Source organism: Chiloscyllium plagiosum, chromosome 7, assembly GCF_004010195.1.
Source record: "Chiloscyllium plagiosum isolate BGI_BamShark_2017 chromosome 7, ASM401019v2, whole genome shotgun sequence".
NCBI classification, from domain to species: domain Eukaryota; kingdom Metazoa; phylum Chordata; class Chondrichthyes; order Orectolobiformes; family Hemiscylliidae; genus Chiloscyllium; species Chiloscyllium plagiosum.
The window spans coordinates 109,562,914-109,586,914 of record NC_057716.1 but is presented as its reverse complement, the minus strand read 5'-3'; the positions used below and the strand labels follow the sequence as shown (position 1 = coordinate 109,586,914).

At 43.2% G+C, this 24,001-nt stretch overlaps 1 protein-coding gene across 2 annotated transcripts in view; it reads left to right on the top strand.

Annotated features, from left to right (window-relative positions):
* smarcal1 (SWI/SNF related, matrix associated, actin dependent regulator of chromatin, subfamily a-like 1) overlaps positions 1 to 24,001 on the top strand; it is a 150,871-nt gene that overhangs the window by 80,038 nt on the left and 46,832 nt on the right. For both annotated transcript variants that reach the window (XM_043694414.1, XM_043694416.1), the window contains exons 8-12: positions 1,039 to 1,200; positions 4,987 to 5,052; positions 5,267 to 5,407; positions 10,119 to 10,337; positions 19,297 to 19,367. In XM_043694414.1, coding sequence (XP_043550349.1) covers positions 1,039 to 1,200; positions 4,987 to 5,052; positions 5,267 to 5,407; positions 10,119 to 10,337; positions 19,297 to 19,367 — 659 coding nt within the window. The remainder of the gene's footprint in view (positions 1 to 1,038; positions 1,201 to 4,986; positions 5,053 to 5,266; positions 5,408 to 10,118; positions 10,338 to 19,296; positions 19,368 to 24,001) is intronic.

Sequence of the window (24,001 nt, the reverse complement as noted above, 5' to 3'; positions counted from 1 at the left end):
TGGTCCAGATCCTGAGGTAACCCTCTTCGCTGTCCACTACACTTCCAATTTTGGTGTCATCTGCAAACTTATCAACTGTATCTCTTATGCTCGCATCCAAATCATTTTTGTCAGTGACAAAAAGTAGAGGGCCCAGCACCAATCCTTGTGTCACTCCACCGGTCACAGGCCTCCAGTCTGAAAAACTACCCTCCACCACCACCCTCTGTCTTCTATATTTGACCCAGTTTTGTATCCAAATGGCTAGTTTTCCCTGTATTCCATGAGATCTAACCTTGCTAATCAGTCTCCCATGGGGAACCTTGTCGAACGCCTTACTGAAGTCCAGATCGATCACATCTACTGCTCTGCCCTCATCAATCCTATTTGTTACTTCAAAAAACTTAATCAAGTTTATGAGACATGATTTCCAACACACAAAGCCATGTTGATTATCCCTAATCAGTCCTTGCCTTTCCAAATACATGTACATCCTGTCCCTCAGGATTCCCTCCAACAACTTGCCCACCACCGACGTCGGGCTCACTGGTCTATAGTTTCCTGGCTTGTCCTTACCACCCTTCTTAAACAGTGGCACCACGTTAGCCACCTCCAGTCTTCCGGCACTTCACCTGTGACTATCGATGATAAGTAATTATGGACCCTCCTCTTCCTGTGAATTGTTTAATTAATAGTCCCTGGCATGTGTCAGGGGTTACCTAGGGAGTGTTTCAGTATGTACAGAGAGTTACCCAGAGAATCTGTGTATGTGCAGATGATTACCCAGGGAGTTTGTCAACATATACGGGCAGTGTATACATAGGCTCTACCTCGGGAGTCTGTCAGTGTGAATTGGGGGTTACCCAGGGAGTGTATCAGTATGTACTAACGTTTACCTGGGGATTGTGACATTGTGTACAAGAGATCTTGAGCAGTTTATTAGTATATACAAGGGTTCTTCCTTGGGAGTATGTGTGTAAAGACTGGGCAATCATGCGTGCTGTTTCAGAGATGCAGTCTTTGAATTGGGTAATTCAAATGAACATTTTTCTTTTTCAGGCTTTTAGCCAATGGTTGCCATCGTTGGATACTAAGGCTATTGACGTTATACTGACAGGAAAAGATCGATTATCATCCTCTCATGTCAGCATAATCAGCTATGACCTGCTCGCTAAACTCAGGAATCAGTTGATGGAGAAACACTTCCAGGTCATCATTGTAGTAAGTGGAACCTATAACATAGAGCAATACAGAGCAGGACAGGGCCTTCGGCCCTCAATGTTGCACAGACCTGTGAACTATTCTCTGCTCGTCCCCCTACTCTATCCCAAAATCATCCATGTGCTTATCTAAGGATTGTTTAACTCTCCCAAATGTGGCTGAGTTGACTATCTTAGCAGGTAGGGCATTCCACGCCCCTACCACTCTGCGTAAAGAAAAGTAGATACGTCATTCTTTATTCCGAGCCAGAATGAAGGAGATACTAGTTCATCCTCCATATATAATCAGTGTACAATAGTTAACTTCAAGTAGAATGATTGCAGAAACCAAAATACCTTTAGTACAGAGAGGAAGTTTAGGAAAACAACAGACTTTAAATGCAAGAAAACTGCAGAAAGCTGGAGGTGCTTGTACATGAAACACAGAAAACTAGCACGTAGGTGCAGCAAGTAATCAGGAAGGCCGATGTAATGATGGCCCTTATTTCAAGGGGTTTGAGTTAGCGAGCTTTGAGAAGACTGGCGTATAAGAGTAGGGAAGTCTTGCTGTGACTGCCCAAGGTGCTAATGAGGCTTTTTATAGCATGTTACAGTGCAATACAAGCCCTTGGATCCTCGATGTTGTACTGACCTGTAAAATTAATCTGATGCCCATCTAACCTACACTGTTCAATTATTATCTATATGTATATCCAATGCCCATCTAAATGCCCCTAACATCGGCAAGTCTATTACTGTTGCAGGCAGGCCGTTACACGCCCCTACTACTCTCTGAGTAAAGAACCTAACCCTAATGTCTGTCCTAAATCTAACATCCCTCAATTTAAAGCTATGTCCCCTCGTCTTAGCCTTCACCATCTGAGGAAAACGGCTCTCACTGTCCATGCTACCTAACCCTCTAGCTTTGTCTTGATTAAGTCACCCCTCAAACTTCTTCTCTCCAACGAAAGCAGCCTCAGTTCCCTCAGTCTTTCCTCGTAAGACCTTCCCTCCATACCAGGCAACATCCTACTAAATCTCCTCTGAATCCTTTCCAAAGCTTCCACATCCTACCTATAATGTGACCAGAACTGTACGCAGTATTTCAGGTGCAGTCTTACCAGTGTATTGTACAGCTGAAGCATGACCTCTTGGCTCCGAAACCCAAACCTCATATCACTAAACAGCAACACCCCCTATGCCTTTTTAACAATCCAATCAACCTGGGTGGCAACTTTCAGGGATTTATGCACCTGGATACAGAGATCTTTGTTCATCTACACTGCCAAGAATCTTGCTATTAGCCCAGTACGCGGCATTCCTGTAACTACTTCCAAAGTGAACTACCTCACACTTTTCCGCATTAAACTCCATCTGCCACTTCTCTGCAACTTATCTATGTCCCTCAGTAACCCACAACATCCTTTGGCACTATCCATAACTCTGCCTACCTTCATGTCATCTGCAAATTTACTAACCCATCCTTCTACACTCACATTCAGATCATTTATAAAAATGACAAACAGCAGTGGCCCCAAAACAGATCCTTGCGGTAAACCACTGGTAACTGAGCTCCAGGATGAACATTTCCCATTAACCACCACCACTCTGTGTTCTTTCAGCTAGCCAATTTCTGATCCAAACCACTGAATTACCTTCAATCCCAAAACTTTGTGCAATAGACTACCGTGTGGAACCTTACCTTACTGAAATCCATATACACCACATTAACCACTTTACCACATCAACTCAAAATGGAGTACTGTGAGCCTTATTTAAGGAAATATATCATTTCATTGGAGGCAGTTCAGAGAAGGTTCACTAGGATGGTCCCCGATATTGAATGAATGATTTTATTGTCACGTATATTTTACAGTGAGGAAAACCGGGAAATACTGTGAAAAGCTTTTCCACTATCGTCATGTTCCAACACCATTTTGAAAAGTTTACAAATAAGAAAAAAAAAAGTTAGACATAACTGAGAGAGTCCATTAGTCCATCATAAATGGATTGTTCTATGAGCAGGTTGGGACTGTACTCTCTGGCGTTTAGAAGAATGAAAGGTGATCTCGTTGAAATATATAGGATTATTAAGGGGCTTAATGCTGAGAGGTTGTGTTCGCTCATGGGAGATTGTAGGACCTGAGGGTATAGTCCCAGAAGAGAAAAGGAATTTCTTCAGCTGCAGTGTGGTTGACCTGTGGAAAGAATTGCCACAGAGGGCTGTGGAGACCAAGTCATTGAATGTATTTAAGACAGAGATAGATAGGTTCTTGATTGGTAAAGGGATCAAGGGCTACAAGGAGAAGGCAGGAGAATGAGGTTGAGAAACATATCAGCTAAGATCGAATGGAGGAGCAGATTCACTGGCCTTATTCTGCTCCTATCTCTAATGGTTTCATGGGTATCAATTTGAGACTAAGATGAGAAATTTCTGCTCTGGGTTGAGAGTCCTTGGACTTCATTGCCACAGAAAGCTGTGCAAGCAGAGCTCTTGTCTGTATTTAAGATAGATTGATTCTTGATCAGTTGGGAAGTTGAGGGTTACCAGGAAAGGGCAAGTAAGTGGACATGAGGAATGTCATATCAGCTAGGAAGCTGCTGAATGGCAGAGAGATTTGAGGGGCTGAATAGCCTCTTTCTGTTTCTACTACTTATGGTCTTTCCCATCCACTGATGACTTGCTGGTCTGTAATTCCCTGGTTTAATTTTATTACCCTTCTTGAATAGTGTATCCATGTTAGCTCCAGTCCTCTGACATCTGCCAAAGTACATGACCTCACATTTCCCACATAATTTTCCATCTGCAAGTTTTTACCCCTTCCCTTAACGTGTCTTTATCCTTCTGCAGCTCTGCGTTATCCTCAGACTTGCTTTTTCATTTATTTTTGTATCAAGCTTGGCTATATTACATTCATTTTCCTCATCCAAGTCATTAATATATCTGGTAAATAATTGTGGTCCCACTACTAACCTCTTTGTTACTGCACTAGTTACAGGTTAAGCAAATCGCAGCAACTAATATGCACACACAACTCCCACTCTCTGCATGTAAAATGAATAACCAGTTCATTTATTCCTGGTGATGTATATCATTAAATCAGAGACTGATATAATGCAGGAGAAAGTGAGGACTGCAGATGCTGGAGATCAGAGCTGAAAAATGTGTTGCTGGAAAAGCGCAGCAGGTCAGGCAGCATCAAAGGAGCAGGAGAATCGACGCCCCTCCCAACGCCCCTCTCCCAAGTCCCTCCTCCCTATCTTTTATCTTAGCCTGCTTGGCACACCCTCCTCATTCCTGAAGAAGGGCTTATGCCCGAAACGTCGATTCTTCTGCTCCTTTGATGCTGCCTGACCTGCTGCTCTTTTCCAGCAACACATTTTTCAGCACTAATGTAATGCAGGTTGATTGATCTAACACATCTACATATGTACTTCATAGAGATATTTTAATATCTGTTGTCCTATATTTACCCCTTGTTGCTGATTGTTGGATACTAATCCTGTTATCAGCTGATGTGTTGATGCTCATCAAGGAAGTTTGCTGCTGTTATCTGGGTAAGCTCTGGCAAAGTTTGGATCATGACTGGACAGCCTCTTCGGAAGATTTTGCAAGGTTTAGTGAGCTGGTCTCTTGGTAAAACCTAAACTTCATAGAAAATGATTTTTTTGAATTGAAGTTTGGATGATGCCAGCTGAGAGTTTTGAACAGGATTCCATTGCCTGACTGTTGTAACTGTCTTTCACTGTGCCTTGCACAGCAGATCACTACTTGGATTTCTAAATCTGTATCTCTCACACTTTTTAGGATGAATCTCATTTCCTGAAGAATATGAAGACAGCCCGATGTAAAGCTGCTCACCCCCTCCTCCAGGTGTGTCCTGTGTTGGGAGGTGCCTGATTTCTGAACCTCAGCCTTTCTCTCTGTATCTGAATGAAATACCAACCAGATCACATTTTCTCTCTTAACACTGGAACAGAATGTCTTTGATTCTTGTCATTACTGTATTATGGGAGAGCGGACCAGATAGAGGCTGTGCTGTGACCAGTGTATGGAGCTCAACTCCTGTTGCTGATCTTTTTTTCAGGCAGCAAAAAGACTCCTCCTCCTCTCTGGGACACCAGCCATGTCCAGACCAGCTGAGCTGTACAGTCAGATAGCTGTGCTCCAACCCAAACTGTTTCCAAACTTCCATGATTTTGGAATCCGTTACTGTGCTGCCAAACGGGTGAGTATTCTTGAACATTTACTCATTCATGTATTCATATTCCCAGCCCAGAATCAGTCAGAGGTGGAGGTGAGTTTAACAGCCATCACTAAGAAGGAAATGTTAGGAAAGCTGAAAGGTTTGAAGGTGGATAAATCACCTAGATTTAGATGATTTAGATGGGCTACACTAGAGTTCTGAGGGAGATAACTGAGGCGATGTAGAGGCAGTGGTAGGGATCTTTAAGAATCAATGGAGTTAGGGAGAGACCCACAGGACTGGAAAATGGCTAATAGGCAGGAGATGGGAAATTAAAGCCAGTTAACCTGACCTTAGTTGTTGGTAAAATGTAGTCAATTATCGATGAGATTGCAAGTACTTGGAAGTGTATGGGAAAGTAGGACCATGTCAGCATGGCTTCAGCAAGGGGAAATTGTCCCTGACAAATCTGTTAGAAGTCTTTTGAGTAGCTAATGAGGAAGTTGGACAAAGGAGAGCCAGTGATCTATTTAGATTTTCACAACACCTTTAATAAGGTGATGCACAGGAAGCTGTAAAATAAGACAAAAGCCCATGGTGATAGGGGCAAGAATAGAGGATTGGCTGACTGGCAGAAGGATGGAAACCATTGACTGGTGAAGTTCAGCACGTGTATGTTTTGGGATTGCAACTGTTCATGTTACATGTTAACAATCTGGACGATGGAACTGAAGGCACTGTTGCTAAGTTTGCAGATGGTACAAAGATAAGTGGAAGGACAGGTAGTGTTGAGGAGGCAAGGAGGCTGCAGGATTTGGACAGGCTAGTGGATTGGGCAGAGAAGTGGCAGATGGAATACAATGTCGGTCAGCATCAGAGTCAGCATGGTTTTATCGTTTGACTAATTTGCTAGAGTTCTTCAAAGATGTAACAAGCAAAGTGGATAATAGGGATCCTGTAGATGTAATATATCTGAATTCCAGAAGGCGTTTGATAAGGTGCTGCAGAAAGGTTAATTCACAAGGTTTGATCATATATAGGATATGAGGTAATTTTATTGGTTAGGATAGGTGACTAACTGATGGACAGAAGAAAGAGAGTCAGAATAAATGTTTTTCTTCTCTAGATGGAAAAATGTAACCAGTATGGTGCCACGGGGTTCAGTTCTTTGACCACAGCTATTTACAATCTACATTAACGATTTAGATACAGGGATAGAAGGCTCTAAAGCCAAATTTGTGGGCGACACTAAAATAGGCGAGATTGTAAATTGCAATGAGGAAATAAATGGCTATAGATAGGTTAGGAGGGTGGGCTAAAATGTGGCAGATGGAGTTTAACGTGGATAAGTGTGAAGTCATGTATTTTGGTTGGAAAAATGGGAAGGCAACCTATTATCTAAATGGGGAGAGATTTCAGGGTGTCCCCCATTCATGAGTCACACAAAGCTAGCATGCAGGTACAGCAGATAATAAAGAAAGCAAATGGAATGTTGGCTTTTATACCTAAATAAATAGAATATAAAGGTAAGGAAGTATTGTTGTGACGATACAAAGCATTGGTGAGACCGCACGTGGAGTATTGTGCACAGTTTAGGTCCCCTTATTTGAGGAAGGATGTAGTGGCATTGGAGCCAATTCACAGGAGGTTCACTAGAATGAAGCCAGAGATGAGGATTTTTTGATATGAAGAGTGAGTGAACAGTTTAAACCTATACTCTCTGGAATTCAGAAGAATGAGGGGAGATCAAATTGAGGTATACGAGATGATGAAAGATATGAATAAAGTAAATGTGGTGCGAATGCTTCATCTTGTGGGGCCTCTAATACGAGAGATCAAAGTCTTAGGATAAGGGGTAGCAAATTTTAAAACAGAGTTAATGAGAAACTGTTTCTCCAAAAGGGTTGTGAATCTTGGAATTTGCTCCCCCAAGGTACAGTGGCTACTGGGACAGTGAGTAAATTTAGGGAGGAGTTAGACAGATTTTCAATTGATAATGGATTGAAGAATTATGGGGAGAGGCAGGAAATGGGGGTGAGGAGCATATCAGTCATGATTGAATGGCAGAGCAGATTGATGGACCAAGTGGCCTAATTTCTGCTCCTATATCTTATGAACTCATGTGAGAAGGTGTGATGTTATGCACTTTGATAGGTAGCACAGAGGCATAGATGGGATTGAGGTTCACAAGGTGGAGATGTTAGCAATTCTGAAGTGTGAAAATAGCTAGATCCCCTGGGCCAGGTGAGATTTATCCTAGGATTCTCTGGGAAGCCAGGGAGGAGATTGCAGAGCCTTTGGCATTGATCTTTATGTCGTCATTGTCAACAGGAATAGTGAAAGAAGACTGGAGTTTAGCAAATATTGTCCTCTTGTTCAAGAAGGGGAGTAGAGACACCCTGTTGGAAAAGGTTATAAAAGATAGAATTTATAATCATTTAGAGAATAATACATTGATTAGGGCTAATCAGCACTGTTTTGTGAAGGATAGGTTGTGCCTCACACACTTTATTGAGTTCTTTGAGTTGGTGATAAAACAGGTGGATGAGGGTAAAGCGGTTGATGTGGTGTATATGGATTTCACTAAGGCATTTGATAAGGTTCCCCACGGTAGGCTATTGCAGAAAATATGGAGACATGGGATTGAGGGTGATTTAGCAGTTTGGATCAGATATTGACAAGCTGAAAGAAAACAGGGTGATGGTTGATGGGAAATGTTCGTCATGGAATTCAGTTGCTAGTGGTGTACCTCAAGGATCTGTTTTGGGGTCACTGCTGTTTTTCATTTTTATAAAAGACCTGGATGAGGGTTTAGAAGGATGGGTTAGTAAATTTGTAGATGATACTAAGGTTGTTAATGTTGTGGATAGTGCTGAAGATGTTGCAGGCTACATAGGGACAGATAAGCTGCAGAGGTGGACTGAGAGGTGGCAAATGGAGTATAACGCAGAAAAGTGTGAGGTGATTCACTTTCAAAGGTGCAACAGGAATGCAGAGTACTGGGCTAATGGTAAGATCCTTGGTAGTGTGGATGAGCAGAGAGATCTCTGTGTCCATGTACATAGATCCCAGAAGTGTGCCATCCAGATTATAGGATTGTTAAGAAGGCATACGGCATGTTAGTTTTTATTGTTAGTGGGATTGAGTTTCAGAGCCATGAGGTCATGTTGCAGCTGTACAAAACTCTGATGCAGCCACACTTGGAGTATTGTGTACAGTTCTAGTCACTGCATTATAGGAAGGATGTGGGATCTTTGGAGAGGGTTGAGAGGAGATTCACGAGGATATTGCCTGGAATGCAGGGAATATCTTATGAGGAAAAAAAGGCTGAGGGACTTGAGGCTGTTTTCATTAGAGAGAAGAAGGTTGAGAGGTGACTTAATTTGAGACATGCAAAATAATCAGAGGTTTAGATAGGGTGAGCAGTGAGTGCCTTTTTTCTCGGATGGTGATGGATAGCACGAGGAGACATAGCTTTACAATGAGGGATGATAGATATAGGACAAATGTCAGAGGTAGTTTCTTTACTCTGAGAGTAGTAGGGGCATGGAACACATTGATTGCAACAGTAGTAGACTTGCCAACTTTAAGGGCATTTAAGTGGTCATTGGATAAACATATGGATGAAAATGAAATAGTGTAGGATAGATGAGCTTCAGATTGGTTCCAGAGGATGGCACAACATTGAGGGCCAAAGGGCCTGTACTGCACTGTAATGTTCTATGTTCATACTCTATTTTCTAAATAGGGAAAGGCATTGAAACTCTGAAGCAAAAGGGAGTTTGGATTCCTAGTTAAAAATTCTCTTAAGGTTAATGTGCATTTTTGGGAATGCAAATACAATGTGAGATTCATCTCGAGGTCTAGAATTAAGAGCAGGTATGTACTGCTGAGGCTGTATCAGGCTCTGGTCAGACTGCATTTGGATTATCGTGAGCAATTTGAACCTCATTTCTAAGGACTGACGTGCTGGTCTTAGAGGGAGAACCAGAAGAGGTTCAGAATAATGATCCTGGGAATGAAGTGGTTGACATGAGAGCGGTTGAGGGCTCTGGGTTTGAACTTGAAGGAGTTTAGAGGTATGAGGGGGTTCTCATTGAAACTTACAGAATACTGAGAGAAAAACTGAAATTGCTGGAAAAACTGAGCAGATCTGGCAGCATGTGTGGAGAGAAATCAGAGTTAGTGTTTCGGGTTGAGTGACCCTTTGTCCGAATATTGAGAGGTTTGGATTGAGTGGATGTGGAGAAGTTGTCTCCGTTAGTAGAAGATACTAGGACCCAAGGGCACATAGATCAAGAGAGATTCTTGATACTAAGGCAATCAAAGGTTTTATTTTTAATTCATTCATGGGATATGGACATCACTGGCTAGCCTGAAGTGGGGAAAGAGAAGACAGGAGAATGGTTTTGAGAAACAGAACGACAATGATTGAATGGCCGAGCAGACTGAATGAGCCAAATGGCCTAATTCTGCTCCTAATATCTTATGGTTTTATGGTCCTCCATTCAAATTGTTCTCTCCCTTCTCTCCAGTCTTCCTTAACTCTCCAAATGCTCAACCACCATTCCCCATTTTCTCTGCTTCACCGCACACTCCCTGTCTCATACTCTTCCCCAATCTCCTTTCTCCCATGGCCCTCCACACAGGCCATCTCTCCCTACAACTTAACCCCTCTTCCCCTGTATTGCTTTCTCTTCCTATCCTTGTTCTCCCACACCCAGCTTACGTTCTTGCTCTTGTCATTTGGCAGTTGCCCTGGGGATGGGATTATTCAGGATCATCCAATTTGGTGGAACTGCGGCTCTTGCTTCTGGAGTCCCTCATGATCAGGCGGCTAAAATCTGATGTCCTGTCACAGTTACCAGCTAAGAGGCGCAAGGTGGTGCTTGTACAGCCTGAGGGTGTGAGTGCGAAAGCCAGGGCAGCATTGGAGGCAGCTGCAAAAGAGATGACAAAAGACCACAAAACGGTATGTGGTGATGAATATGACAATTATAGACATTTTAGAGAAGAAATTAGCTTTCTTATTGATACCTGATCTTGTTACAAACTTCACTCATTGGAAAATTGTGACTCAAAGTTTGGGAGAAGATTTGTAGCTCGGGTGCTCGTTGTTGTGGTTCTGTTCGCCAAGCTGGGAATTTGTGTTGCAGACGTTTCGTCCCCTGTCTAGGTGACATCCTCAGTGCTTTGGAGCCTCCTGTGAAGCGCTTTTGTGATGTTTCCTCCGGCATTTGTAGTGATCACTATAAATGCCGGAGGAAACATCACAGAAGCGCTTCACAGGAGGCCCCCAGCACTGAGGATGTCACCTAGACAGGGGACGAAACATCTGCAACACAAATTCCCAGCTTGGCGAACAGAACCAAAACAAAATTGTGACTGCTCTGTTAGTGAACATAATATCTGTTTTGTGCACAGCAAGATCACATAAAGAATGGCTGTTCTTTGTTTGTTTGGTTAACCCAACTCACCTGGGGAAACTCCGATCTCAGGTGCCTGAGCCCAAGAAAGCCAGGGATGCACTGAGCAGCTTTTGTTAATTGATTTCTAAATATAATTAAGTCTCCTGCGTAATTTACAACAAGGATTTTTTGTTGGTCACCTATGCATATTCTTAGATTCTAGAGAGTTTTACCACAGAGTGAAACCGAACTAAGACCTTCTGAAGCAGTGTTTTACTGAACCCGGCTTTGCAGTTGATCTGAGTGGTTAATCTAGTATTGAAGATTGATACTTTAATTGTTAGTATCATTATTAATTTATAATTGTCTTTTTGGAAACTATTCTTTATTTGGATTGATTGCTGCTTTTATCACGTTGTATTTGTGAATTTATTGTATTTGTATTTTATAAAATGTTTTGTCAACAGTTTACAGATTTCTGACCTGTGGGAAAATGTGTAAACAAAAATGATTCCAGCGTAACTTCCTTTTTTTTTTAGATTAGATTAGATTACCTTACAGTGTGGAAACAGGCCCTTCGGCCAACAAGTCTACACCGACCCGCTGAAGCGAAACCCACCCATACCCCTACATTTACCCCTTACCTAACACTACGGGCAATTTAGCATGGCCAATTCACCTGACCCTGCACATCTTTTGGACTGTGGGAGGAAACCGGAGCACCCAGAGGAAACCCACCCAGACACGGGGAGAACGTGCAAACTCCACACAGTCAGTCGCCTGAGGCGGGAACTGAACCCGGGTCTCAGGCGCTGTGAGGCAGCAGTGCTAACCACTGTGCCACCGTGCCGCCCACAAAGAAACATAGAACCATAGGTGCACGAGTAGGCCATTCACCCCTTCATGTCTGCACCACCATTCAAAATGATGATGGCTGGTCATGCGATCTCAGTATCCCATTTCCACTTTCTCTGTACCCTTTGATCCCTTTAGCCACAAAGACCATGTCCTGCTCTCTATTGGGTATATAACTAACTGGCCCCAACAGTTTCCTGTGGGAGAAAATTTCCACAGGTTCACGAATCTCTGACTGAAGAAATTCTTCCTCTTTGCAGTCCTGAATGGTTTACCCCTTATTCTTAGACTGTGACCCCTAGTTCTGGCTTCTCCAACATTCAGAACATTCTTTCCACATCTAGCCTGTCCAGTCCCATCAGGAATTTATATGTTTCTGTGAGATCCCCTCTCATTCTGGGAATCAGTCTGGGAATCAGTCCTGCCATCCTGGGAATCAGTCTGGTGAACCTTCGCTGGACTCCCTCAATAGCAAGAATTTCCTTCCTCAGACTGGGAGACCAAAAGTGCACATAGTACTCAAGGTGTGGCCTCACCAAGGCCCTGTATAACTGCAGCAATACATCCTTACTCCAATACTCAGATCCTGTCACTATGAAAGCATGCCATTAGCTTTCTTCACCACCTGCTGCAACTGCATGCCAACCTTTAGCGACTAGTGAGGTGCCACAGGGTTCGGTCCTTGAACCCCAGCTATTTGCAATCTACATTTAAGGACTTGGATACAAGGATAGAAAGCTCTATGGCCAAATTTGCAGATGACACAAAAATAGGTGGAGTGGTAAATCGCAAAGAGGAAATAAGAACCTTATAAATGGATATGGTTAGGTTAGGAGAGTGGGCCAAATGTGGCAGATGGAGTTTAACGTGGATAAGCATTTGGGTCAGAAAAAATGGGAAGGCAACCTATTATCGTAATGTGGACAGAATTCTGAGTGCTCAGGTGCAGAGGTGTCTAGGTGTACTCATTCATGAGTCACAGAAAACTAGGATGCAGGTACAGCAGATAATAAAGAAAGCCAATGGAATGTTGGATTTTATAACTAAAGGAATAAAATATAAAGATAAGACAAGGATGTTGCCTGGACTCAACAGTCTGAGTTATAGAGGGAAGTTGGACAAGCTAGGACTTTTTTTTCTTTAGAATGTAGGACACCTGAGGTGGGGGGTGGGGGAGGGGCAGGCAAAGAGGTGTATAAGACCATGAGAGCCATGGATAGGGTGTATGCACTCATTCTTTTTGCCAGGGTTAGAGTATCAAGGACTTAAAGTTAGAACATAGAACAATACAGCACAGAACAGGCCCTTCGGCCCACGATGTTGTGCCGAACATTTGTCCTAGCTTAAGCACCCATCCATGTACCTATCCAATTGCCGCTTAAAGGGTAAACAATAAAAGGGAACTTGAGGGGCAACATTTTTTATACAGAGGGTGGTACGCATGTGGAATGAACTGCCAGCAGAAGTGGTTGAGGTGGGTACATTAGCAACATTTTAAAAGACATTTGGACAAATACATGGATACGAAAGGAATACAAGGATATGGGCTAAGTGCAGGGAAGTGGGGTTAGTGTTAATGGATATTTTGGTTGTCATGGACCAGATTGGGATGAAGGACCTGTCTCCATTTTTGTAGGACTCTATGACTGAAGGATTGCAAATGTGACACCGTTGCTTAAGAAAGGGACAAAGGATAACTCAGGAAACTACAGACCCATCAGCTTGACGTGAATTGTGTGAAAACTGATGGAAGCCATAATAAAAATAATGTCCACTTAGAGAAAATAAGTTAAATTTAGACAGTCAACATGATTTTGTCAAGGGCAGGTCATGTCTGACAAAGTTAATTGAGTTTTTTGAAATGTCACAGTGAATGAGAGTAGTGCTGTGGATGTTGTATATTTGGACCTTCGGAAAGCATTTGATAAGGTGCCACATGGCAGGTTGGTTACATATTAGAAATTGATGGGTCCTTGGTAGTGCAGATTAGAAATTGGCTAAAAGTATGGAAACAGTGGGTAGACATCAATGGGCATTTCTCAAATTGGTGACAAGTTGAAAGTGATTTTCCGGTGTTGCAGTTGAACAAACTGCATTGAGGCTGGTATCCTGTCACCAAGTTATCCTTTATTTACGTTTGCAGAGTACACTGGCTGTGGCCAGACAGCTCGGAGTCAGTCCCCTGAGCTGAGGAGATTCTAAATCTCTTGGTTTTATGTATATATATTGTTATTGCCTTTTCTGTATGAATCATAGCATTTAGTCCATCAGGTCTGCATCAGTATAGATATAGACAACAGACTTATAGTCATGCAGGGAGATTTGCTTCTGCTGTTGTGAGTTTACATTAGCTTGTCAAGGAGATGGGGACTGAGAAGTAACCCAGATCAGAAGGGATTTAAATTTGTAATGGAAAATTTGCCAGAGAGACTAGAAGACAGTGGAAACCAAGCTGAGCACCAAGTTTGTCTCAAAGTGGAATGACATCAAAAACTTAAAAGCACTCTACCAGTTGCAACAAGACAGATTACATAAAGACCAAATACAGGTAAATGGCTATGATATATTTGCCATCTCAGAAATGGTTACTAGGACTAGAAGCTGAAGTTTGAAGGTTATTTGATATTTAGGAAGAATGGACAAGGAGGAAAAGGAAGTTAAATTGCACTGGTAATATAAGATGGGATCAGTACATTGTTCTGAGATCCTCGTTTACTAATGTGTGGAATCTGTTTTAGTGAACTGAGAAACTGCAAAGGGCAGCAGAACATTGGTTAGAATTAGTGAGTTTTGAGAAGATTTGTAGCTTAGGTTGAGGTTGTAGATGCAAGTTTGCTCGCTGAGCTGGAAGATTTGTTCTCGAACGTTTTGTCACCATGCTAGGTAACATAATCAGTGAGCCTCCGGTGAAGTGCTGGTGTTATGTCCCGCTTTCTATTTATGTGTTTAGGTTTCCTTGGGTTGGTGATGTCATTCCCTGTTCTTTTTGACGGAGGGTGTTAGATGGGATCCAAGTCGATGTGTTTGTCGATAGAGTTCTGGCTGGAATGCCACGCTTCTAGGAATTCTCATGCGTGTCTCTGTTTGGCTTGTCCTAAGATGTGTTGTCCCAGTCAATGTGGTGTCTGTCGTCATCTATATGTAAGGATACTGGTGATAGCGGGTCATGTCTTTTTGTGGCTAGTTGATGTTCATGTATCCTGGTGGTTAGTTTTCTGCCCGTTTGTCCAATGTAGTGTTTGTTTCAGTCCTTGCACGGTATTTTGTAAATGACATTAGTTTTGCTTGTTTTCTGTATAAGGTCTTTCAAGTTCATTAGCTGCTGTTTTAGTGTGTTAGTGGGTTTGTGGGCTACCCCATGATGCTAAGGGGTCTGAGTAGTCTGGCAGTCCTTTCACACTCCAGAAACTTGTCCTTTCTAAATTTAATGCACAGTTGGTTTATTCAGTTTTTCTGCAGGTTTCAATCACCCATGATTACTTTGTTGCCCAGACTACATGTTTCTTTCATTTGATTGTACTACGTCCACACTCCCATTACTATTTGATGGTGAACAAATAACTCAAACCAATGTATGTAAGTTTGCTTGCTGAGCTGGAAGGTTCGTTTTCAGATGTTTCATCACTATATTAGGTAACATTATCGGTGATGAAAATGTGTTGCTGGAAAAGCGCAGCAGGTCAGGCAGCATCCAAGGAGCAGGAGAATCGACGTTTCGGGCATGAGCCCTTCTTCAGGAATTATCGGTGAGCCTCCGGTGAAGTACTGGCATTTTGTCCCACTTTCTATTTATGTGTTTAGGTTTCCTTGGGTTGGTGTTGTCATTTCCTGTTCTTTTTCTCAGAGGGTGGTAGATGGGGTCCAAGTCGATGTATTTGTTGATGGAGTTCCTTCCTCATCTCTACGTAAGGGCACCACTTGAACTGGGACAGCACAAGCCAAACAGAGAGAGAGAGACACGAGAATTCCTAGAAGCATGGCATTCCAACCAGAATTCTGTCAACAAACACACCGAGTTAGACCCCATCTACCACCCCCTGAGAAAAATAACAGGAAATGACATCACCAACCCAAACATATAAATAGAAAGCAGGAATTATCAGCAGTGCTTCTCCTGGAGGCCCACTGAAGATGTTACCAAGTAGGGTGACGAAACATCTCGAAATGAATCTTCCAGCTCCGCAAGCAAACCTATATCCAGAACCTTTCAGGATGAATGGACAAAACATGAATTTTAGATTTTGCTTGAAAGTGAGGTCATAGAGCCACAGAGATGTACAGCATGGAAACAGACCCTTCCATCCAACCTGTCCACGCTGAGCAGATATCCCAACCCAGTCTAGTCCCACCTGCCAGCACCCGGCCCATATCCTTCCAAACCCTTCCTATTCATATACCCATCCAAATGCCTCTTAAATGTTGCGATTGTACCAGCCTCCACCACATCCTCTGGCAGCTCATTCCATACACGTACCACCCTCTGCATGAAAAAGTTTCCCCTTAGGTCTCTTTGATATCTTTCCCCTCTCACCCTAAACCTATGCCCTCTAGTTCTGGACTCCCCGATCCCAAGCATATTATATTCGAAAAAGGGAAATTATGCAAGCGCAAAGAACAAGTTGGCTGAACTAAAGTGGAAAGACAGGAGAATAAATACTCGAGAGTGTGGTGCTGGAAAAACACAGCAAGTCAGGCAGCATCCCAGGAGCAGGAGAATCGACGTTTCGGGCATAAGCCTTTCATCAGAAATGCTGACTGCTGATGATAGGCATATGGCCGAACTGTCGATTCTCCTGCTCCTCGGATGCTGCCTGATCTGCTGTGCTTTACCAGCACCACACTCTTGACTCTGATCTCCAGCACCTGCAGTCCTTACTTTCTCCTCGGGCAATAAATAGGCAGTTGATAAGTTTTACAGAATTGTTACATGACAACTACACATTCCGTTTATTATGCAGCAACTCAAAAGCATCAACCTGAGTTAATGACTGAAGGATTTTTGAATCATAAAACCATACAGTACAAAAGAGGCCCATTGGAAATTGAGTCTGCAGTAACAAAATCTACACAAAATCTACACTAGTCCCACTTTCCAGCACTTTGCTCGCAGCCTTGAATGTTATGACATTGAAATGCTGGTACAAGTTCTTTTTGAAGATTGTGAGGTTTCCCACTTTAACAATCCTCCCAGACAGTGCATCTCAGATTCCCATCAACCTCTGGGTTAAAATTCTTTTCCTCAAATCCTCTCTAAGCCTCCTGCATTTCATCTTAAAATTATGCTCCTTATTAATGACTGTTCAACTGTAAGGAACTGTTGCTTTTTAATCACTCTGTGCATGCCCCTCACAATCTTCTATACATCAATGAGGATTCCCTCAACCTTCTCTGCTGTTTTTTAAAAAAGTCAGAAGTCACATGACACCACGTATAGTCCAATAGATTTATTTGAAATCACAAGCTTTCAGAGCTCTGCACCTAATGAAGGAGCAGTGGCTACTAAAGAAAACAACCTAATAACTCAGCCTCTCTTCTTAGATAAACAGCTCCATTCCAAGCAACAATTCAGACGTATCGAAGGATTGAAAACTGTGTTGCTGGAAAAGCGCAGCAGGTCAGGCAGCATCCAAGGAGCAGGAGAATCGACGTTTCGGGCATAAGCCCTTCTTCAGGAAAGCCCTCCTTCCTGAAGAAGGGCTTATGCCCAAATCGTCGATTCTCCTGCTCCTTGGATGCTGCCTGACCTGCTGCGCTTTTCCAGCAACACATTTTTCAGCTCTGATCTCCAGCATCTGCAGTCCTCACTTTCTCCGTATCGAAGGATTGTCTTATAAGCAAACATTTTGGGATTCCACTCACTGAAGTTTAGAAGAATGAGAGATAATCTCATTGAAACATGTAGGACCCTGAAAGGGCTTGATTGGATAAATGCTGAGAGGATGTTTCCCCTCATGAGAGAGTTTAGGATAGAAGGTATAGTCTCAGAATAAAGCTCAATTCAAGACTGAGATGAGGAGAGTTTCTTCTTGGAGGGTGTTTCTATTCATTTAACGAATGAGAACGTCACTGGCCAGCATTTATTGCCCAGATTTACTACCGCTGCTCAGAAGGTTAGGTGAATTGGCCATGTTAAATTGCCCGTAGTGTTAGGTGAAGGGGTAAATGTAGGAGAATGGGTCTGGGTGGGTTACGCTTCGGCGGGTCGGTGTGGACTTGTTGGGCCGAAGGGCCTGTTTCCACACTGTAAGTAATCTAATCTAATCTAATCTAATCTAAAAAAAGACAAATAAGAGTCAGCCATATCGCTGTGGGTCTGGAATCACATGTCAGCTAGGCTATGTAAGTTTTTTTTTTCCCCCTAAAGGACATGAGTGAACCAGTTGGGTTTTTCTGATGATCGACAATAGTTTCATGGTTATCGTTACAACCGTAATTCCAGATTTTCTATTGACTTTATATTCCATCGGCTGGGGCAGGGCTCTAACCCAGGTCCCCTGAAGACTAACAGTTCAGCAATAACGTTCACCTCCCCTTGAGAGTCTTAGGTTGTGACTGTTTGGAACACCTTGCCACAAAGAGCTATGGAGACAGAATTTTTGCGTTTTATTTAAGTCAGAGAAAGATAAATCCTTCAGCAGTAGGACAGTTGAGGTTTAAGACAAAGATGCAGGAAAGTGGACGATGAGGAATGTCAAATCAACCATGATCCTCTTGAATTGCAGATCAGGATTGAGGGACTGAACAGCCTACTCTTGTATCTATTTCTTAGAGTCTTAATATGCTGGTGAATCTCCTCTGCAGCTCCTCCAGCGCAGTTACATTCTTCCTAAACTGTGGTGACCAGAACTGTACACAGTGCAATATTAGAAGAAAAGTAGCAAATCTGAGAATTGTGAATATTTTAGAAACAATAAAGGAGAATCAAGAAACTGATCGGGAAAGGAAGAAAAGAATATGAATGCAATCGAGCAATAAAAATAAGAACAGCTTGTAAAATCTTCTATAGGACACCTTTGGCAAAGACTAATGTTGGTTAATTGAAAGGAGAGCCAGGAGAATTTATGTAAGAGAATAGAGAAATAGCAGAGAGGCTGAATGGTTGCCTTGTATCTATTTTCACTGGGAAAAAAGCAAGAAATATCCCATAATTAGAGCATCAAGAGAATGAGGAGTTTTACTGGAGAAGTTAATGGGGCTGAAAGTCAATAGGTCCCAGGGCCCCGGCAATGGTTCCTGCATGTTGGAGGCTTGCAAATGCCACACTATTATTTAAGAAGGGAGCAAGGGAAATAACAGGGAAGCCATAATAAATGATGGAACATGCTTCCGAGGACCAAATGGCCTATTCCTGCTCCTATTTTCTATGTTTCATTGACTTGTGAAGGGGCAAGTATCATTAATACACTGCACATGGGTTACACCACTGCCTTTCCTGGTTAACACCCTGATTCTCCAGCCCCCACCCTGAGCTGGAGCCATGGTGGATGGACATTGGGAGTAAGTGTGGCCTTGCGTGCTACTGTGTTGAAGAGTATCAGCTAGAATTCCAGCTCAATGAAACCTACCCATTGAAAACCCCTGACATTTGTTAAAACTTGAAAGAATTTGTCATTTAAAAACATTCAGATTTTAATCTTTGCTCCAACTTGCCTTATTTCGTTATAACAGAAACGAGAGAAAAAGGAGGCTTTGCTGCTCTTCTACAATCGTACAGCGGAGGCCAAAGTCCGATCAATTGTGTGAGTAAAGTGGTTTTTAGATTACTTACAGTGTGGAAACAGGCCCTTCGGCCCAACAAGTGCACACCGACCCGCCGAAGCGCAACCCATCCATTCCCCTACATTTACCCCTTTACCTAATACTACCCCTTTACCTAATGGCCAATTCACCTGACCTGCACATCTTTGGACTGTGGGAGGAAACTGGAGCACCCGGAGGAAACCCACGCAGACACGGGGAGAATGTGCAAATTCCACACAGAATCGCCTGAGGCAGGAATTGAACCCGGGTCGCTGACGCTGTGAGGCAGCAGTGCTAACCACTGTCCCACCGTGCTGCCCACGGTGTTTGTCTCATCATTAGCCTACCCTCCACAAAGGTCTGTCCTTAATAACAGTTTACCCAGGAGTGATCCCATTGCTAATGGCTCTCTTATCTTTACATTGTCAGTGCCACTCTGGAGTGTATAAAATGGTGGAGATGGTGGGGGGGGGTGGGGTGCAGGGGGATGGTGCTCTTGGGTTTCGGCTGGGAACATAGTGGGAATCACAGTTGTAGGATAGCATGTATAATCATTTGAGGAGAAGGTTGAGATTAAATCAAGCAAGTCTGATTGATAGAACAGGCAGGGCGAGGTTAATGACCATGGTGGGACTGGCAGTCTGAAGTCTATCTTTTTTATTGCAAAGAGTATAACAGGTAAGGGAGATTAGAGCTTGGGTTAGAACATTGTAGGAATTACGGAAACTTGTTTGAGAGAATGGCAGGACTGACAGATAAACGTTCTAGGGTTTAAATGTTTCAGGTGAGATGGAGAAGGATGTAAATGAGATAGGTGTATTGCGTTACAGATTCAGAAGAAGTGCTGTGACAAAGAGAGACACCTTGGTGGGCTCATCCAGCAAGGCCATATGGGTAGAACTCTGGAATAAGAAAAGCACAGTCACTCTGGGGCTATAGTATAGGCCACCCAAGAGCCAGTGGAAGACAAAAGGAAGATCTTGGAAAGATGTAAAAACAACAGGGATATTATCATGGGTGATTTTAACTTCACCAATGTTGACTGGGATTCCCTTTCACCAGGGCCTGAGATGGGGCATAATTTTGTAGGTGCATCCTGGCGTGTTTCTTGAAATAGTGTGACACAGTCCAACCAGAGAAGGGGTGGATGAGACCGTGGATGAGACCATGGATTAAGTAATCAAAGTTTTGGTAGTGGTCGTGATGAGGGAATGGGGGTGCATTTTGTGAATTAGAGTCATAGAGTATTTTATCATAATTCCATAAGTTTTAAGATGTTTCTGGATAAGGATAAGATTAGTCCTTGGGTGAAATTGGAAAGACTAATTACAGGATTAGGCAGGAACATGGAGGCATGGGATTGCGGTTGATTTAGCGGTTTGGATCAGAATTTGGCAAGCTGAAAGAAGACAGAGGGTGGTGGTTAATGGGGAAATGTTCATCCTGGAGTTCGGTTACTAGTGGCGTACCACAAGGATCTGTTTTGGGGCTACTGCTATTTGTCATTTTTAAAAATAACCTGGATGAGGGCGTAGAAGGATGGGTTAGTAAATTTGTGGATGACACTAATTTCGGTGGAGTTGTGGATAGTCTGAAGGATGTTTCAGGTTACAGAGGGACATAGATAAGCTGCAGAGCTGGGCTGAGAGGTGGCAACTGGAGTTTAATGCGGAAAAGTGTGAGGTGATTCACTTTGGAAGTAGTAACAGGAATAGAGAGTACTGGGCTAATGTTAAGATTCTTGGCAGTGTAGATGAGCAGAGAGATCTGTGTCCATGTACATAGATCCCTGAAAGTTGCCACCCAAGTTGCCACCCGTGTGGGCGGCACGGTGGCACAGTGGTTAGCACTGCTGCCTCACAGCATCAGAGACCCGGGTTCAATTCCTGCCTCAGGCGACTGACTGTGTGGAGTTTGCACGTTCTCCCCGTGTCTGCGTGGGTTTCCTCCGGTGCTCCGGTTTCCTCCCACCATCCAAAGATGTGCAGGGTCAGGTGAATTGGCCATACTAAATTGCCTGAAGTGTTAGGTTAAGGGTAAATGTAGGGGTATGAGTGGGTTTCGCTTCGGCGGGTCGGTGTGGACTTGTTGGGCCGAAGGGCCTGTATCCGCACAGTAATTTAATCTAATCTAAATCTAAAAATCTAAAGTTGATGAGGTTGTTAAGAAAGCATATGGTGTATTAGCTTTTATTGGTAGAGGGATTGAGTTTCAGTCATGAGGTCATGCTGCAGCTGTACAAAACTCTGGTACAGCCACACTTGGACTATTGCGTACAATTCTGGTCACTGCATTATAGAAAGAATGTGGAAGGTTTGCAGAGGGTTCAGAGGAAATTTACTGGGATGTTACCTGGTAATGGGGGAAAGGCTGAGGGACTTGAGGATGTTTTCATTAGAAGAAGGTTGAGAGGTGACTTAATTGAGACATATAAGATAATCAGAGGTGGACAGTGAGAGCCTTTTTCCTCAGATGGTGATGGATAGCACAAGGGGACATAGCTTTAAATTGAGGGGTGGTAGATAGAACAAAGAAAGTTTACAGCCCAGGAACAGGCCCTTTGGCCCTCCAAGCCTGAGCCGATCTAAATCTGCTGTCTAAACCTGTCGCCCAATTCCTAAGCATCTATATCCCTCTGCTCCCCACCTACTCATGATCTATCCGGACACATCTTAAATGAATCTACCGTGCCTGCCTCTACCACCACTGCTGGCAACGCATTCCAAATGCCCACCACTCTCTGTGTGAAGTACTCGCCGCGTGTATCCCCCTTAAACTTTCCACCTCTCACCTTGAAAGCGTGACCTCTCGTTATGGAATCCTTCACCCTGGGAAAAAGCTTGTCTCTATTCACCCTGTCTATACCCTTCATGATTTTGTAAACCTCAATCAGGTGCCCCCTCAATCTCCTTTTTTCTAATGAATACAACCTAACCTACTCAATCTTTCTTCATAGCTAGCACCTTCCTTACCAGGCAACATCCTCGTAAACTTTCTCTGCACCCTCTCCAAAGCATCCACATCCTTTCATGATGTGGCAACCACAGTTTGGCGCAACATCGAGTGCCGAAGGACTTGTACTGCGCTGTAATGTTCTATGTTCTTTGAAGTGTTGAAATTAGATTGGGACAGATGTTTGAATATAAATCCATATCCGGATGGACTGCAGTTTTCAAGAAGGCAACTTACCACCACCTTCTTGAGGGCAACTAGGAGCAAGCAAGAAGTGCAGGCCAGCCAGTAATGCCCACAACCCACGATTGAATAAAATGTTGGAGTCTTTTAAAGGGCAATTTTTTGTTTTTAAAAGAGTTGAGGATGATCATGTTGCTGTGAGGTTGATAGATAAGGATTTTAAGATTTGGAAATGCTGGATAATGAGAGATATTGAAAGTTTTTCGTCAAATAGCAAAAGGAAGCATATGCAAGGTTTAGGAAACTAAGATCAGACAGGGCCCTTGAGAAATATAAAGAAAGCAGAAAATGACTTAAACAAGTGATTAAGAGGGCTCAAAGAGAACTTATCAAGAAGGGTTAAGTAGAATTCCAAGACATTTTATACATATATTAGGAGCAAGAGGGTAGTTAGGGCAAAGGTGGATCCAACTCCAGAACAAAGGAAGGAATTTATATATTGAGCCAGTGAAAGTGGGTGAGGTCCTTAATGAGTACTTTGCATTGGTTTTCACCAAGGAGAAGAACATGGATGATGGCATGATTAGGGAGGAGTATGTTGATATTCTAGGTATGGTGATACTTAGAAACAGGAGGTGTTGAAGTCTTGACAAATGTTAAGGTAAATAGGTCCCCAGGGCCTGAAGGAATCTATCCCAGAATACTGAAGGAGGCAAAGAGGATACTGGAATCTTGTATCATCTTTAGACACTTTGAGGTTCAGAAGACTGGAGAATCATCAATGGTTTTCCTTTGTTTAAGAAGAACAACATGGATAATCCAGGAATTTATAGCCCCTTAAACTTAAAATCAGCAGAACGGAAATTATTGGAGTATATTCTTGAATAAAGAACAAAACATTACAGCACAGGAACAGGCCGTTCGGCTCTCCAAACCTGCGCCCATCCAGATCCTCTACCTAAACCTGTTCTCTATTTTCCAAGGAGAAAGTGAGGACTGCAGATGCTGGAGATCAGAGCTGAAAATGTGTTGCTGGAAAAGCGCAGCAGGTCAGGCAGCATCCAAGGAGCAGGAGAATTGATGTTTCGGGCATGAGCCTGAAGAAGGGCTCATGCCCGAAACATCAATTCTCCTGCTCCTTGGATGCTGCCTGACCTGCTGCGCTTTTCCAGCAACACATTTTCAGCTCTATTTTCCAAGGATCTGTATCCCTCTGCTCGCTACCCAGTCTGGATTAATGGTGCTGGAAGAGCGCAGCAGTTCAGACAGCATCCAAGGAGCAGCGAAATCGACGTTTCGGGCAAAAGCCCTTCATCAGGAATAAAGGCAGTGAGCCTGAAGCGTTGAGAGATGAGCTAGAGGAGGGTGGGGGTGGGGAGAAAGTAGCATAGAGTACAATGGGTGAGTGGGGGAGGGGATGAAGGTGATAGGTCAGGGAGGATAGGGTGAAGTGGATAGGTGGAAAAGGAGATAGGCAGGTAGGACAAGTCCGGACAAG